General features: G+C 44.9%; 1 protein-coding gene across 1 annotated transcript in view; it reads right to left on the bottom strand.

The window, feature by feature from the left end:
• Positions 1 to 2,007: 2,007 nt before the first annotated feature.
• LOC129327840 (zinc finger protein 665-like) overlaps positions 2,008 to 17,352 on the bottom strand; it is a 28,971-nt gene continuing 13,626 nt past the window's right edge. Inside the window, exons 5-13 of the mRNA XM_054976592.1 lie at positions 15,491 to 17,297; positions 13,264 to 13,354; positions 12,095 to 12,261; positions 11,340 to 11,449; positions 8,355 to 8,407; positions 6,703 to 6,792; positions 6,446 to 6,613; positions 5,692 to 5,702; positions 2,008 to 4,587 (exon numbers count right to left, since the gene is read on the bottom strand). Of these exons, the coding sequence (XP_054832567.1) occupies positions 3,705 to 4,587; positions 5,692 to 5,702; positions 6,446 to 6,613; positions 6,703 to 6,792; positions 8,355 to 8,407; positions 11,340 to 11,449; positions 12,095 to 12,261; positions 13,264 to 13,354; positions 15,491 to 17,297 (3,380 nt within the window). The 3' untranslated portion in view covers positions 2,008 to 3,704. The remainder of the gene's footprint in view (positions 4,588 to 5,691; positions 5,703 to 6,445; positions 6,614 to 6,702; positions 6,793 to 8,354; positions 8,408 to 11,339; positions 11,450 to 12,094; positions 12,262 to 13,263; positions 13,355 to 15,490; positions 17,298 to 17,352) is intronic.

Raw genomic sequence — 17,352 nt, 5'->3', positions numbered from 1 at the left:
GAGAGTTTGAATTGACTGATTTACATAACAGTAAGGGGGTGGATTGTAGAATAGGGGGAGACACACACACAGACCAACCAACCTAACAATGCATGGAATCTTCGGAAAAAAGAGGAGGAAGAGGAAGACCTACAGCCATACCTGTGGAGTTCTATGCATTGGTATGACAGAAGTGTGACTGCAGCGGATGAGTGCACATCAAACGAGAGGGTGAGCACATGGAATTCTGTGCATTTGCATGAACTCAAGGAAGACGTAAGTTGTGGTCTGCCTGTGAATTCTTCCTGAAATCAAAGGATTAAGGAGAGTGGATAGGAATGGGGCAGACAAGACACTGATGGGTAAGGGATGCTGAAAGCAAAACCCGTAACATCAACGGAGGCATTGTTAGACAAGTGTCAACATACAAGGGAGATTTTGGAGTGCAGAATCCCAAATCCTGACATCTCTTTCTGGAAAGCAGTCTGAAACACTCCTTTAGAACACCACTCTTCTCCCCACTTCTTAAGCCCATTTTTTTCCAATTTGAGAACGGTGTACAAATAGCGACAGCAAAATCTGCCCTGGAGCGTTTGATCATTCATGTGATTAGGAATAAGACTACAAATAGCACCAAAGACTTGTCCTCTGTACAGGAAGAAGGTTCTGTCTTAATTGACAGCTTACTGTGAAGACTTTTCCATGCCCTTCCATATGAAGAACAAGGGATGTATCTTTTTTGGAAAAATGATATGAAATAAACATACAAATGTCATAGCTGACTAAACAGGTAACTAACAAGAGAAAAGGGAGCAGCAGATTAATTTGATCCTTTCCATGAGAGGAGCAGAGAATGATGCACTAATTGAGGGATTAATGGCTGTTGGGTATCCTATGCACTCCAGCAAATCGGCACGTGGCTTGGACTGGCTTAACAAAGTCATCAAACCTCACTTACTCAAACACATTCCTTAGTGACCATTCCTTGGTGTCCATCTCTTTCGAGGTGAAGGCCTGGTGAAAGGTGGTGGTTTCAGAGGCTTTAGCAGCCCCCCTACCCCCATATGTCCCAGATCCAAAAGAAGTATCATAACAAAACATGTTACCATGCACCTATAATAATAAAAGGTTCTGTGTCTCATCTATTTGCAACAGACATAACTCATCGGAAAATAAATTTAGGAGTCTCGAAATTGGCCACCAACTTCAGGGAGATAGTGGAGGTTCAGTGCCAAAGATGAAGGGAATCAGAATATCTTGTCCCAGATTATTTCCCCTCCCCCACAAGTGCTGTTTGCAATGGAAGCTAAGGGTTCTCTGTGTCAGGAATAACTCATCAGAAAGTAACACTGTTTGAAAATTGGCTACCAATGTCAGGAGGATGTAAGGATTGCAGTGCCAAAAATTAAGGGAATTCAGGCTTAACGTTCCCCTGCTGGCTTCCTAACACCACTTAACTGGCTGGCAGGGGGAGATGGCAGGAAATGGGCGGGGGGAGTCAGCAGCATCCTGCTGTGCTGACATCACTCTCCATGCACCTGGGAATGTCAGCACATTGCAAGGAGAAGCTGGGGGGACTCTGGTATAACAAAGTATGTCTGGCATCCTTCAGTGATACACTGATGTCACTTCTAGGTACATGGTAATGTCTGCGTGTTGCTGGTGACAAGATAATGTTGCTTGTAACCCTAAAGGAACGGGAATGCCCTGTACCAGGTTCGATTCCAGTAGCACCTTGAAGACCAACAAGTTTTTCAGGGAATCAGCTTTTGAGCGCCAGAGCTCCCTTCATCAGATACAAGTAGGAGTGAAGGTCCCTGAGCTGTTATATCCCAGCCAAAAAAATGGAGGGGTGTTGTAAGGAGGGGCCACAGGATGCAAAGGTACAATGCAGCTTGATTAGGTGAGAGGAGAGTTGCAAAGAAGGATGTCAGTTTCCATTCCTACTTCTATTTTTTTTAATTAATTTTTTATTGGTTTTTCAATACAAATAGCAAATAGTAGAGAGATGAAAAATAAAAAGCAGGAAAAAAGAAGAGAAAAAAAGAAAGAAAAAGGAACAAATAAGACAAGAAAAAAGAAAAAACCTTCACAATGATCTGCTTACAATAGCATCCAGCATATCATTCAACATTCTTAATAGACAGATACTATTTATGGTAAAACGTGTAAGTCCCTTTGTATTTTATTGAGTACCAATGTTCATATTTATTTTTATTCCGATTATAAAATGATCTCTAAAGTCCAGCAAGCTCCTCTTCATTTCCCTTAATCTTTATTACATTCATTTGAGATGCATTTCAGTTAAAAACAGTTCCAGCTTGAAAAGTATTTTAAGGTTACATATAATTTCTTAAAGTTATATATAGATGTTGGATAATGATATATGCATTACCCGATACAACTTTCCATTCCTACTTCTAACTGACAAAGGGAGCCGTGACTCTCAAAAGTTTGTAACCCACACATCTTATTGGTCTTCAAGGTGCCTTAAGCTGCTGTCTGACAGATGTAGTCAAATGGCTGAAAGTGAACAAACAAAAACTGAACCCAGCTAAGATGGAAGTGATGTTGATTGAGAAGACATAACATCCTCAAGGACACTGTGCTCAGCACTTTTGATGGGATTCAGTTGACCCTTGCAGACTCAGTTAAGAGCCATGGGGTTATCCTGGATCCAGGACTGCAGCTGGAGAAGCAAGTTAATGCAGCTATAAAAAAACCCACTTTCTTCTAACTTAATCTAGCCTGGATGACTGCCCCTTCCACAACACAACTGATCTGATCACCTGAGTTCATGCCATGGTAACATCGAGACTTGACTACTGTAATGCGCTCTACATAGGTCTTCCCTTGAGATGAATTTGAACACTCCAGTTGATGTAGAATGCAGCAGCCTGATTATTATTAGGAGCTAGGCAAAGCTTGCATACCACTCCCATTCTGCAGTCATTCTATTGGCTTCCCATTAGTCAGTGGGCTCAATTAATGAAAAAGAGAAAGCTGAACATTCAGAGAACCTGCTACAGCTATTGGTACAACGGTACCAATATAACAATATTCTAGTACCAATTTTTTTTAAAAAAATGCTAATGCTGTAGTAAGCCCAGGGGAGGGAAGGAGGCCGCTCCTGGGGAATTGGAACAGGGAAACCTGCCATGTGGAAGACCAGTTACTGCTGTTATGTGCATAAATCCTATCTATATGGAACCAACCAATGTCACTCACTCTGAAAGGGACTCATTCTCGTAGCTGGAGGAAACCAAACTTCACAGCTCAGGTGAAGACAATCAGAGGGTAGCTGTTCATTTCTTCACCAGGATGTGTTGGTGAGAAGACAGGGGTAGTGGAACATATTTGGTGTACTGGAGGATCCCTCAAAGCCTGATATCCCTTCCCCCCAGAATATCCGATAACTCAAATCACAAGTTTCCCATGGGTTCCACACCGAGCCCCTCAATATGGCAAATATGGAGCACAGCTGATATCCTTTCCCTAGCCTGTCTGTTGTAGGGTCAAAGGGGATTGTTATTGTTGGCCATTATCTCTGCATTACTTCTTATTTGCTGTGTGGCTCAGCCAGCCACTTGCAGAAGTCAAATCATGAGTCTGGGAGATTTATATCATTTAAAAGGATGATATCAACTGTCTATTGTAGATACTTATCACAATCCTTTCTAATTTGCTTTGTTTTGATGCAACATCTTTCCACACTCCCAGCATTTCTAAGGGTTTTCCCCCATGTGAATTCTTTGGTGGGAAGTAAGGTTTCCACTCTGACTAAAGCTTTTCCCACACTGCAGGCATTTATATGGTTTCTCCCCTGTGTGAATTCTTTGATGGCAAGTTAGCTTGTCCTTCCTCGCAAAGATTTTCCCACACTCCAGGCATTTATATGGTTTCTCCCCTGTGTGAATTCTTTTATGGGAAGTAAGGTGTGAACTCTGACTGAAGCCTTTTCCACACTCCAGGCATTTATAGGGTTTCTCCCCTGTGTGAATTCTTTTATGGGCAGTAAGGTGTCCACGGTAACTGAATGTTTTCCCACACTCCTGGCACTTATATGGCTTCTCTCCTGTGTGAACCCTTTTATGGGAAGTAAGGTTTCCACTCTGAATGAAGCTTTTCCCACATTCCAGGCATTTATATTTTTTCTCCCTTGTGTGAATTTTTTGATGAGAAGTAAGGTGTGCACTCTGACTGAAGTTTTTTCCACACTCCAGGCATTTATATTTCTTTTCTCCTGTGTGAATTCTATGATGGGAAGTAAGGCTTCCAATTTGACTGAACCTTTTTCCACATTCCAGGCATTTATATGGTTTCTCCCCTGTGTGAATTATTTGATGGGAATTAAGGTATGAACTCCGACTGAAGCCTTTTCCACAATCCAGGCATTTATAGGGTTTCTCCCCTCTATGACTTCTTTGATGGTTACTAAGATTTCCACTCTGATTGAAGCTTTTCCCACACTCAAGGCATTTATATTTTTTCTCCTCTGTGTGAATTCTTTGATGGGAAGTTAACTTAACCTTCTGCCAAAAGCTTTTCCCACACTTCAGGCATTTATATATTGTTTTTCTGTTATTGGTATTCCAATGCATATTAAGTCTGATTTTTCAGGAAAAATTTCCTCACTCTCAGGGCACTTATTCCTACTGTCTTCTTTATAATTTTGGAATTAGTGAGATTTAATAAGAACCATCACTCTTGGATGGTGGAAAGTGCTGTCCAGTCATAGCTGACTTATGGTGACCCTCGCTGGTCTTCGTTGGGGGTCTCCCATCCAATTACTAACCAAGGCTGACCTTGCTTAGCTTCTGAGATCTGGTGAGATTGGACTTGCCTAGGCTATCAAGTTCAAGGCCATTTCCCTTTAATAGACCAGAATTACTGCTTCCTTTTCATGGTTGTTTTTCTCCTCTCAGTACATTAGAAAACTCAACATTCTCTTTCACATCTGAATATGTATCTTCTTTCTCTGTCAATGGATGCTTTTTCATTGCATCTGCTGCTTCCCACACAGCTGAAAGAAAAAGAAATCAGGTATAAACATGGGGGGGGGGCGGGAATGGTGCTTGAAACATAGAAAATGAACTAAATTGACTGCTTTGGCAAATGCAAGGATAGAAAAGCTTGGTGTCTGTACACACTTAGAAAATTTGGTGGAGAACTGGGTTCTGAGACACACTGGAATCTATTGACTTATTAAGAGTTAATCAAAGACAAAGTTCATCTTTCCCCATGCCAGATATTAGCAGAGACACGTCTTTGATGTGAAATGGAAGACAGAAGAGCTGCCAAAAGTTGGACGAAAAAGCCAAAGAGCATCTACCCAAGGACAGATCAGCTGATTGAACTGGCAAGTTTGATAACATAGCCCACATTCTCTCTCTTCCCTTCTATGAAGATGAAGGGACAATATCTCCAGATGGGTTCAGCTCAGCAACTCTTATTTAAGAAATAAAACCTGGGTGTCCATTTTTAAGAATGGGGTGGGAGTGGGGGAGGACTGTCAAACTGACATTAAAAATAAAACCCCAACTTGAGCTGAGCTAAAGGGACACCCCCAGCAAAGGAGTGGGCTGTTCCTTCTTGATGGCTGTATAAAAAGAAAACCGAAATACATCCAAAGGACACAGATGTCCTTCTGGCGAGACTGTATCAACAAGTATGACGGTCTGAATCAGTGGTTCCAGAAGTGGGAGGGATTACCTGGAGGAGTGCTAAGAGGCAAGGGGAAGGCAGGGGGCACTGGACGTGGACTCCTGTGAGCACACTGTTTGCTTCTTTATAATTGACCAGCATAGAGCCTAAAGCACAACACTCTCCGCACTTCAACTGTCTGCCTCTGCATGGTGCTGAAATCTATCAGAAACTCTTGGGATTTTTAGGAAATACCTGAGCTCTTATGAAGGAGGCTTTGGCTTTTGCAAGCTCACACCCTAGAAATCTAGTTGGTCTTTAAGGTGCTCCTGGACCCGAATCTTGCTCTTCTGCTACAGACCAACACAACTACACACCTGAAACTAGTCAGACCAGTATACCACATTCTGAGAAAACGTTATCGCCACATACGTTGAATTTTATTGTTACTATCTTCCTTAGTGAGATGTGCAAACTGCTATTCGGAATAACATTTTTTATAGGGCAGGGTAAGGAACTCTGGGGATGAGTTTATGGAACCAAGAGGGCAGCAGCCTGAAAAGGTTTGGGAACCGCTGCTCTGAAATGTTGTTCCGCTTCCCTGACTGCAGAGATGACCCATTCTACTAACCTGGAGGACTGGGTTTGATCCCCCACTCCTCCACATGAGGCCAGCTGGGTGACCCTGGGTCAGTCACAGCTCTCTCAGAGCTCTCTCAGCCCCACCTACTTCACTGGGTGTCTGTTGTGAGGAGAAGAAGAGAAGGTGTTTGTAAGTAGTAGTAGTGATAGTAGTACTTCTTCTTCAAAATGAAGCACCCACCTCTTCTGATGCCCTCTCACGCGCTTCAGGCACAGGACTGCTAGGCAGGGCCTCCCTTCTCAGAGAGAAGAATCCCACATTCCTGCCAGATTGACACACAGGATCCGAAGCGTAGGTCATGGACCTGATCACCCATTCCTCAACAGTGACTTCCTTCTCAACAGTAAACTGAGAAAGAGCCACAATCCCTACTCAGAGCAAGAAGGCAACAGCGCAGGAGGAAAGGACCACCACTTCCCCCAAATTCTCCAACTTACCTTCCTTGTACAGAGCATTCTGGGCTGGTGCAGCAGGGCCCACTCCTCCTTGGTGAAACGCACAGCCACCTCTTCAAAAGACACCCAAAGCTGGAAGAAAAAGAAGAAGAAAGCATTTCTTTATATCCCTGGAAAACTGGTCCATGAGAAAAAATCCAGACATGGATGTTAAAACTAATCTTGGAGAGCTGCAGCCAGGAGGGGATCAGAGCCCTGAGGCTCTCTCTTTCCAGCTCTCCTTGGGGCATCCTGGGCCCTCCCCAGCTCGTCCCACCTGCCAATCCTCCCCTGCCTGTCAGCCCTCCCCAACCTGTCCCACCTGCCAGCCCCCCATCTGCCAGCCCTCCCCAACCCGTCCCACCTGCCAGCCCTTCCCATCCCCTCACCTGTTACCCCCCTCCCCAGCCTGCCCCACCTGCCAGTCCCCCCTGCCTGTCAGCCCTCCATCTGCCAGCCCTCCATCTGCCATCCCCACCTGTCACCCTCTCCCCAGCCTGCCCCACCTGCCATCCCCCACTTGCCAGCCCTCCCCAACCTGTCCCACCTGCCAGCCCTTCCCATCCCTTCACCTGTCACCCTCTCCCCAGCCTGCCCCACCTGCCAGCCCTCTCCAGCGTGCCTCACTTGCCAGCCCTCCCCAGCCTGCCCCACCTGCCGGTCCTCCACTGCCTGTCAGCCCTCCCCAACCTGTCCTGCCTGCCAGCCCTCTATCTGCCAGCCCTCCCCAGCCAGCCCCACCTGTCACCCTCTCCCCAGCCTGCTCCACCTGCCATCCCCCACCTGCCAGCCCTCTCCAGCGTGCCTCACTTGCCAGCCCTCACCAGCTTGCCCCACCTGCCAGTCCCCCCTGCCTGTCAGCCCTCCCCAACCTGTCCCACCTGCCAGCCCTCTCCAGCGTGCCTCACTTGCCAGAGCAGCAGTCTATGAGAGGGATAACATGCGGTCTGGAGGGGAGTGCAGGCATCGGACTCTCACCGGGCTCCCCCCTTCCCCCTTGCTGGGTGGGGGTGGGGGTGGTTTGTAAACGTCAATTAAATGGAGAGCCAAGCTGTAAGACCAGGATGCCTAGATTTCCCATCAAAATTTGAGGGAAGCTGACAAGTGTCCAACCTGTGTCAGGCGTCACTTGTAGCTTGGCTCTCAGCCCCCCCCCCGTTCCTCCCCCTCCTGCATGTGTTCCCTCTTTCTTCCCCACCCCAAATCTCCCCTCTCAGACTCCTACTCCTTGCTCCTCCTTCTCCCCCTACCCAAAATCTCCCCTCAGTCCACCATTCTTCCCCCCTCCTGCATCTGCTCTCCCTTCTCCATCCCCCGTCTCTCTCTCAGCCCCCCCCCCTTCTCTCCGGTTCTTCCTTCTCCACCCATCCAAAATTCACCCTTTGCCCCCCTCCCCGCTGCGTTTTCTTCCCAGATGTGGAACCTGAAGCCGCTTGAGCACCATCCAGCCTCCAAAAGGTACTGGGTTCGAATTTTGCTCTCAAGTCCACGGCAGAGACCTCGTGGCTCTGCGCAAAGGGCCAAGAGGGGCAAGGGGAAAACGGGCGGGGGCCTCTCCCCTCCTCCCCCGACTCCGATCTCTTCTTTGAGTCTTGCATTGCGCCCCCCCCCCCCCCCCACATATCTCCACACCATCTGAACCCCTTTGAGCTCACCAGATTCCCTCCCAGCCATTCAAACGGCAGCCCGGAAGACTCAAAAGCGGCGCCTGCAAAAGCAGGGGAGAGACAGGAAAAGACTTTCCTAAGTCTTCCTCCCTCGCCCCCCTTTGCCTTTCTAGGACCGCGGACTCTCTCCCTTTAACCCATAGAGAGGCTCTCCCCAGTTAAAGGCAGCCGGGAGAGAGAGAGAGAAAGAAAAGAAAGACTCTTCCAATATGCCAACAGAAGCAAGTACCTAACCATGAAAGAAGACATAGTTAAAGTGGAAAAATATAGAATAGTCACAAAAAGAATGGCCAAACAAAAGGCAAAGTCTGTGCTGGGAACGGCTAATATTATACTCAATTGGGCATCCTCATCTGGAATGTCAAACCTCTGCTCGCTTCACTCACCAGTCCTGCAATCCCCCTATATAACGGTAGATATTGAATGAGCCGTTCTGCCTCCTGCCAACAGCAAGAGCAAGGACAACCATCCCGTTTCGTAAATGTTAAAACTCCTCCATTGTCCCCAAAGGGGAAACAGTGCAACTTGCAATCTTCTCCTTTATTCTAATTCTATCCTCACAACAACCCTGTGTGGTAGGTCTGGCTGAGAGGGCTTGACTGGCGCAAAAGCAGCCACCTACCATAGCAGAGCAGGGATTTGAACTCGGATTTTCTTGATCCTAGCCTGATAATCTGACAACTACATCACACAGCCTGTGATAGGTGGGTTTTCTGCTCAGATAGGATGGCCATACTGTAAGGAGGTAGTCTCAAAGAGACGCTTCTCTAAAGAGATAGGGACCACAGACTTCACTGCTATGTACTATCTGTTGCTTTAGGTATGATTCCACTGGGTAGTTCTATGTTCTTTAATATATCAGTCTTAGAATTGCTTGTGCTCTGTTTCAGTATTTCATCTCTGTATTAGATATTTGCTGATATTATGTCTTTTTCAAATTGCATTGTTTATTGAAATGTCCTCAATATTGATGGTTGTTGTGGATTTTCCGGGCTGTATTGCCGTGGTCTTGGCATTGTAGTTCCTGACGTTTCGCCAGCAGCTGTGGCTGGCATCTTCAGAGGTGTAGCACCAAAAGACAGAGATCTCTCAGTGTCACAGTCCACGGCAATACAGCCCAGAAAACCCACCTGCTGTGTAGGTGGGGCTTATTTATAGGTACCTGCGCATCAGACTTGAGGTTTAAGCTCCAATGAATGAACCTTAGAAATGCTTAAATGTATCTTGGTTATGCCCAATGGAGGGAAGACAGTATGATATAGTCAGATGTGATCAGATGCTGGCGCTAAACAAGGTTAGTGCTTGAATGGGGGACCACAAAGGCATACTGTGCAGGGAATGCAATGGCAAACCGCCTGGGCTTTGAAAGCCCCTTGCAACGTAACAGTGCTTACTTATGTACAAGTGCCCAATACTTTTTCCTGCATTGAAGCCCTGTTAGAAAATATTTATCTATTTACAATATTTTTACCCTACCTTTCTGCCCTCATTCAGGGCTGCTAACAAATATAAAAGACGAATTAAAATATCTTAAAAGACATGAAAGCCAACGCAAAAATGCATCATTAAAACGATTCAAAACCAGAAAAGACAAAAAATAACTGTTGAAACATTGATGGGAGAAGCGGGATCACTGCGGGAATGACAAGCAAAACAAAGAAGTCTTCGCTTGCTGGCAGAAGATGGCACCAGGAGGAGGCTGCTGAATCTATATGGTGTCTCTCATGGTGTTATAATAAAAACTATATGTGATTAACAACCTGGCAACAAACTACCTGGCAGGGCAGGGTACTCCCTGGGTCCAGCAGCAAGACTCACATGGAGGGAGCAAGGAGGGACCGGGGCAGGAGGATGCAGCCTCAGCAACCAATGACAGTCTCATGCTTCTTCTCTCTTATAATTCATTCAGCATGTTTGCTCAGCATGTCCCGTCCTCTTGAGGAATATGGATTTGAAGAAAGAGATTTTACATACCATTTCTGTGCCTTTCAGTATTATATGCACTTTTTCTATGCCCAGGAGCTATTGTAGTATTTGTAACACAACTTGCAAGAAAATGACATTTGAAACAAAGGACCAAAGAAGAATGTATGTTAAACATGTTAATCACTGTGAGAACTGAGAATAGTACAACTTGCTTGCTATATGATAGAGATGCGCCTCTCTCACACCTGCTGTATGATTCTAATACAAAAAGCTCTTTGTAAGAACGGTTAATGCAAAATGTTGCAAATTAGGTCAGCCAGAATTAGCAACATCTCTCTCAAGGCTGGGAAAGAGAGAAACTGCAGAACTGGGGGCACATTCGTTTCCACCCACAGACTTCAGGGCACCACTGTTAAAAGCAACACTGGCAAAACGGAAGGGGGCAGAAATGAGCCCATAAGAAGGAAGATGTTCTTCCTAGAGAAAATGCCAAGGACAGATAGGAAATTGCAGTCTTGCAATTTCTCCAATTATGCAGCTGACCTAAATGGCTTCTTCCAATCAAAGTAACCCTAGACATTTGTGTCAAGAGAGGAGGTCCTCTTTCTATGCCAATGGGGGACCCCTGTACTCTGCCAGCCAATAAGATGATATTATAATTAGCCAAAAAGTATTAATTGCTTTGCACTGCTATTGTAGCTCTGATGAGCTTTGGACACGAGGAGACCATTTACTCCTGTGTAAATTGCTCCTCCATTGTTTAATTAAACAATCCATCTTGCTTCAATCAACAGGACTCCTGGTGTGTCTTTCTCATTGTGATTTGGCTAGAGGGACACTCAAGGCACCGAGGTTGTGCATAACACTCTGGCCTTCCAACCTCCCCTTGATTTTTTAGCCTGCAAAAAGTCTGCTGGTGACATGGGAGGAGACCTGGCCAAGGAAAGCATGGGTAAAACCCGGTGGTGCCGATGCTTCCTTGTCCTTGTGAACCCCAGGGCACGTGGGAAGATGGTCACCAGATAGAGGCAGCATAAATCTGCTTACAAGCTTTGCCTCCTTCAACCCAGTTTTCTGAGGAGGGCACCACAATGCTCACAGTAAGGCCTTGGTCACGGTAGGACCTGAGTATTTCCTCATGAACAGGCTCAGTGCGGCTAATAACATATATTATACATTAAAAACCATATACATCTCTAAAATCATATAAAAGTAATACAAAAAACTGGCACCATAAACAGGTTCAGGCTATTGTAATGATCTAAAAACTATGTACATAGCTGATGCACGGACCCAGGGCAGCTGCCAACAGGGCACGGGATGTGGCTGACCAAAACAGGGAAGGGACAATGAGCCGGCTCTCAACCAAAGGCTCCGTTTTCCAAGCCCTGAAGTATTGTAACGGGTCCTGCAGGGCATGGATCTTGATCAGGAATGCATTCCACCGGACCAGAACTAGGGCCAAAAGGCACTGGCCCTGGTTGAAGCCAGGTGAAGTCCCATGGGCCGGGGCCCACCAGGAATTGCTTTTCTGCAGAGCACAAATCCCTGCAGGGGACATAGTGGGAGAGGTGGTCCGGCGGGTATGCAGGTCCCGGTCTGTAAAGGGCTTTAAACACTAAAATGAACACCTTGAACTGAATCCAAAAGAGAACTGGGAGCCAGTGCAGCCGGCCCCCACTCTCTTTGGGAGCAAGATGTCGATTTTGCCCCAGGATACATTTTGCTTTATAATTAGGCTATCCTGCCATGTGCTCAGTGTGTCCTGGGACCTCCCATCCATGCACCCTCAGGCTGCATACCTGAGTCTCCTCTCTTCCCTTCCTTGGTGCTCCTCCATGGAACCTTCTTCACTCTCAAACTTCTCCTGGAACTGGTAAATATAACCCGACCCTTGAACTTCTATTCCTGCTTTCCTCACTGTTTCTCTAGTTAGCACTGTGCGCGCGCTGTATTTTATGCCGCTGATCTTTGTTAAAAACAAGGAAGGGATCCTCATATACATAGGCGCAAAAGATTCCTAAGTCACCCCTCCTCTTGCAGGCTTCTCCTTGTTGCTAATTCCCCCAATTTATAAGGAGACCTTTGGGTAGCACCCGGATCCCACATCCATCGCCCATGGCCTAGGTACAGGACCTCCGTCTTCAGAGGATTCAACTTAAAGCGACTCTGATGCAACCATTCCACCACAGTATTCAGACCCTTGGCCAAGGAATCCGGGGCAGCATCTAGCTGACTGTCCATCAATAAAGAGAGCTCGGGTGGGGGAAGTCATCCGCATACTGGTGACATCCCAACCCAAAGCTATGAGCCACCTGAGCAAAGGGACATATATAAATGTTGAACATCAGGGAAAGAATTGTTCCCTGAGGGATGCCACATGCCAAAAAATGGTGGGCAGACATCGATTCCTAGCACCACTCTCTGTCCCTGACCATGAAGGAAGCTCAGTCACTGCAAGGCTGTCCCACGAATCTCCACGGTACCAAGGTGGTGGGTCAACAAATCATGATTGACTGTATCAAATGCTGCTGTAAGATCTAAAAGTACGAGCAGTGCTGACCTGCCTTGATCCAGGTGTCACCGCAGATCATTTGTGAGGGCAACCAGAGCTGTCTCAGTACCATGGCCAAGATGGAAACCAGATTGGAATGGGTCCAGGACAGAGGACTCATCCACGAATACCTGTAGCTGTTCCTCTCAATTACCTGGAGAGCCAGTTTGGTGTAGTGGTTAAGACCATGGGACTCTAATCTGGAGAACCAGGTTTGATTCCCCACTCCTCCTCTTGAAGCCAGCTGGGTGACCTTGGGCTAGTCACAGCTCTCTGGAGCTCTCTCAGCCCCACCCACCTCACAGATTGATTATTGTTGTAGGGATAATAATAACATACTTTGTAAACCACTCTGAGTGGTCATTAAGTTGTCCTGAAGGGCAATATATAAATCTGTTGTTGTTGTTGTTACCTTACCCAGAAACGAGGGATGCGAAACTGGGCAGTAATTAGCTGGATCAACAGGATCCAATGATGATTTCTTTGATAAGGGCTGTACCAATGCCTCCTTTAGTGAATCCGGGAAAGTCTCAGATAAGTATTAACATGGCACGTTAAACCATGCAAAAATTACATAGTTGAATCCTCCTTACTGCAATAAACAATACAAACTATACACAGGAGCATAGTCCGCGTAGATGTAACTAGGACTATGCTAAACCCTTTACTATTCATCTCAGCAATTCTTGCTTGTCTGGTTCTCGCTGAGGGCCGCACTGGCTTGTAAGCATATCCCCCCCCCCCCGACACAATGTGACCACAGCGATTCTATTGGGAATAGGGCTGCCCAATTCCAGCTGGTGCAAAATGCCACGGCTTGATTATTATTAGGAGCTAGGTGGCGCAGGCATACTACTCCCATTCTGTAATCATTCCACTGGCTACCCATCAGTTACCAGGCTCAATTCAAGGTTTTGGCTTTATAGAGTTACTAGGTGCCTGCCTACAGGTGGCGATCAGTCAGAAGAGACCATTCGCCTACCAATCGCTCACCACTGGCAGGCAGCCCATATAAACAGGTGTGCAGGCCTCTGTGCCCTGCTACAATGACGTCACTTCCAAAAGGGACGTTGTAATGGGAGCAGGCAAGCACACCCCCTTAAGAATCAGCCCAATCAGCTATAGTTCTAGGAAATACAGAGGGACAAAAAAGAGGCAGGGAAAGAAATTTCATTGCAGAAAAAACCAAAGAGACCAAGAAGTTGAAAGAAAAAGAAACGTGTGCGTAAAAATGTCAAGGTCAAGATCTAAAAAGCTAAAAATAATCAAATTCCAAACATTAAAAACTGTGCATTAAAAATTTAGAAAATATTCACATTATCCAAAGGGGCAGAAAATTTTTAAAAGGAGGGTTGATTAATCAAAGAGGCAATTTGTTCATCAGAGCAACTAATAACCTCCAAATTCTTTTAAAATATATTTTATTTTATTTTGTCAAAGTAAAAAAAGGGATACAAAAAGAAAAAAGGGGGGAGGGAAAAATTAATAAGATCAAGAAGATTTTGTGACTTTTTGCTACAAAAATTCTTAGAATACAGAGTACACAAAAACTTAATCTTTTTCAATGTTTGTCCATATAGCAATGAAGATTGCAACTGTTAAGTCCTATTACTATATATTATTCCTCTATACTACACATACTTAACGCCTCCCACCTCCTTCTCCACACTTAGTAATAAAAATTAATAATCAAAAGGGAAAAACTCCTAATTCCATTGTTACTACAATATTTCATCTTATCTCTTTATAGAATTGATTAATATAGCAATCCTCTCTACTTATCCCTAGCTTTATCAATGTTTCCGTATGTACAAACTATTTTAGCAATTATATATTCGATTATATATTCATATGTTTCCCCCCTTGTCGGACTATAACTTCTTATAAGATATATACAATAAATCAGTATATGATCTTATTCCAATTTGTAAAACTTCAACATCTTATTTATTCTATTCTTTATAAGCAAAAGAATTCCCCCATTTCTCTTCAAATTCTCTTATTGGTCTTCTATTTATATAATTCGTCAGTTTTACCATCACTGCATATTCTGCCATCTCGTCTTTCCAGATTTCCTTGGTTGGGCATTCATCTTCTTTCCATTTACTTGCAGATGTCACTCTTGCCGCCGTCAACAAATATCTGAATAATTCATGTAACGTTTTATCAATATTTTCTGATATTATTCCCAACAACATAGTCTGGGGTTTCAAGGCGAAATCAAATTTTAAAATCTTTTGTATCTCAGCATGGGTTGGATTTTCTAGGTTCCTTTTATGGACTAGAGTCATTGCAGATACTTTTATTTCAACATAATTTCTGAACAGTTGATGTATCTTTATTCTTTTGAGAAATGATTTGGAAGTCAGTTCTCACTGATAATATGATGATGGTGTGACTTCAACAGTATTTAGAATTGTTGCACTGATTCTATGGTGGGGCTTGAATTACCACAGGTGCTCCAGATATATTATTATTACTCAGATGCAAATTCTCGGATGGGAAACAAGCTGTTTGTTCAGTCCAAAGCATTTCCCACACTCCATGCCTTTAAAAAGAACTCTCAAAGTGGATGATATGAAGTTTCCTAAGGCTTACTCTGAGTACAGATCTTTTCCTCATTCAAGTCATTTACATGAATTACTCCCTTGTGTGAATTCTTCCATGATCAGTAAGGCTTCTGCTGTGTTTGAAGCTCTTTCCACACTCAAGACACTTATATGGTTTCTCGCCAGTGTGAACTTTTTCATGTTTACGAAGATGTCCACAATGGAGGAAACTTTTTTGACACACCAAGCACTGATAAGGTTTCTCTCCTGTATGCGTTCTTTGATGAGCTGTAAAGCTTGAGCTCACACGAAAGCTCTTCCCACATTCAAAGCATTTATATGGCTTCGCCCCTGTGTGAATTCTTCGGTGTTGACTAAGGTGTGTACCCTGCCTGAAGCTCTTTCCACACTCCAGGCATTTATATGGCTTCTCTCCTGTGTGGGTCCTTTCATGTGCCTTTAAGCTGCTGGTGTGTCTGAAGGTTCTCCCACACTCTGAGCACTTGTGTGGCTTCTCTTCTCTGTGTATTTTCTGATGATTAGTTAGGCCACCAACCACCTTGAAGCTCTTTCCACATTTTGAGCATTTATATGGTTTCTCCCCAGCATGCAATTTTCGATGTAAATTGAGTTGTGAACTCTGCCTGAAGAACTTTCCACACTCAGTGCATTTATATGGTTTCTCGCCAGTGTGAGTACGTTGATGTGAGGTCAGGTGTGAGCTATCCCGGAAACATTTCCCACATTCCAAGCATTTGTATGGTTTCTCCCCTGTGTGGATTCTTTGATGGGTGACTAGAGCTGCGCGCCATCGGAAACTCTTCTCACACACTGGGCATGTATATGTTTTTTCCCATGTGTGTGTTCTTTGATGAGAAGTAAGGCCACACCTGTGTCTGAAACTCTTTCCACACTCCAAGCATTTATATGGTTTCTCTCCTGTGTGAATTCTTTGATGTGAAATGAGGCTCCCACTTCTACTGAAACTTTTCCCACATTCCAGGCACTTATATGGCTTTGTCCCTCTGTGGATTTGTTGATGTACATGGAGGTGTGAACTCAAACGGAAGGTCTTTGGACAATCCAAGCATTTATATGGCTTTTCACCTGTGTGGATTCTCAGATGCCTAATAAATGTTGATTTGGCAGAAAAATTCCAGGGGCAGTCTGAGCATTGGTACGGTCTCTCCCCTGCATGGATTCTTCTATGTAAAGTCAGTGATGTGCTGCATCTGAAGCTCTTTTTGCATTCTGTGCATTTATATGGTTTTTCCTCAATGTGGGTTCTTGGATGTGAAGTAAGTTGCTTTTTCTGACTGAAGTGCTTTCCATGTTCCCCACTTTTATATGGTTTCTTGGTTGAGTGAATGGATTGATGCTTGGCAACCTTTCCTCTATTACTGGCATGCTTTTCAGATTCCAATGATTTACGTGGTTTCTCCCTCCTGTGAACTTCCTGGTGCCTATTAAGTCTCAACTTATCAGAAAAACTGTTGCTACAGCTTGAGCACTTATATCGCTTCTCTGCAGTATGGGATCTTTGATGTGCCTTAAAACTGAGTCTGCTAGCAAAGTTCTTTCCACATTCCCAGCACTTGAAGGCGCTCTCTCCTTTTTGGAATTTGCAAGGTGGATTAAGGATGGATTTGAAGTGGAACGTTTTCTCGGCCAAAGGGCTCTTATTCCCTCTCTTTCTTTCACAATGTTCTTCCTGGATTGACATTTCATGGATCTCACCACTCTGTGCAGCAATGGATTTTTCCCTCCTGCTATGGGCTTTGCTACCCTTCTTCCCCCTTAATCCTTCTTGACTCCCAATGGCCTCTCCCTCTGCTCCATGCGTGGTTGTTCCCAACGACACCCCAGAAAGCTCCCTGAAATATTCCACATCATCCCAATCACCTGCCAGAATAGAAAGAGAGAGAGAGAGAGAGAGATGGTTAGGAGTACAGCTGAG

Source organism: Eublepharis macularius, chromosome 4 (genome assembly GCF_028583425.1).
Source record: "Eublepharis macularius isolate TG4126 chromosome 4, MPM_Emac_v1.0, whole genome shotgun sequence".
Lineage (NCBI taxonomy): Eukaryota > Metazoa > Chordata > Lepidosauria > Squamata > Eublepharidae > Eublepharis > Eublepharis macularius.
Note: the sequence above shows the minus strand (reverse complement) of the source record. Positions and strands in the feature narration are given on the sequence as shown.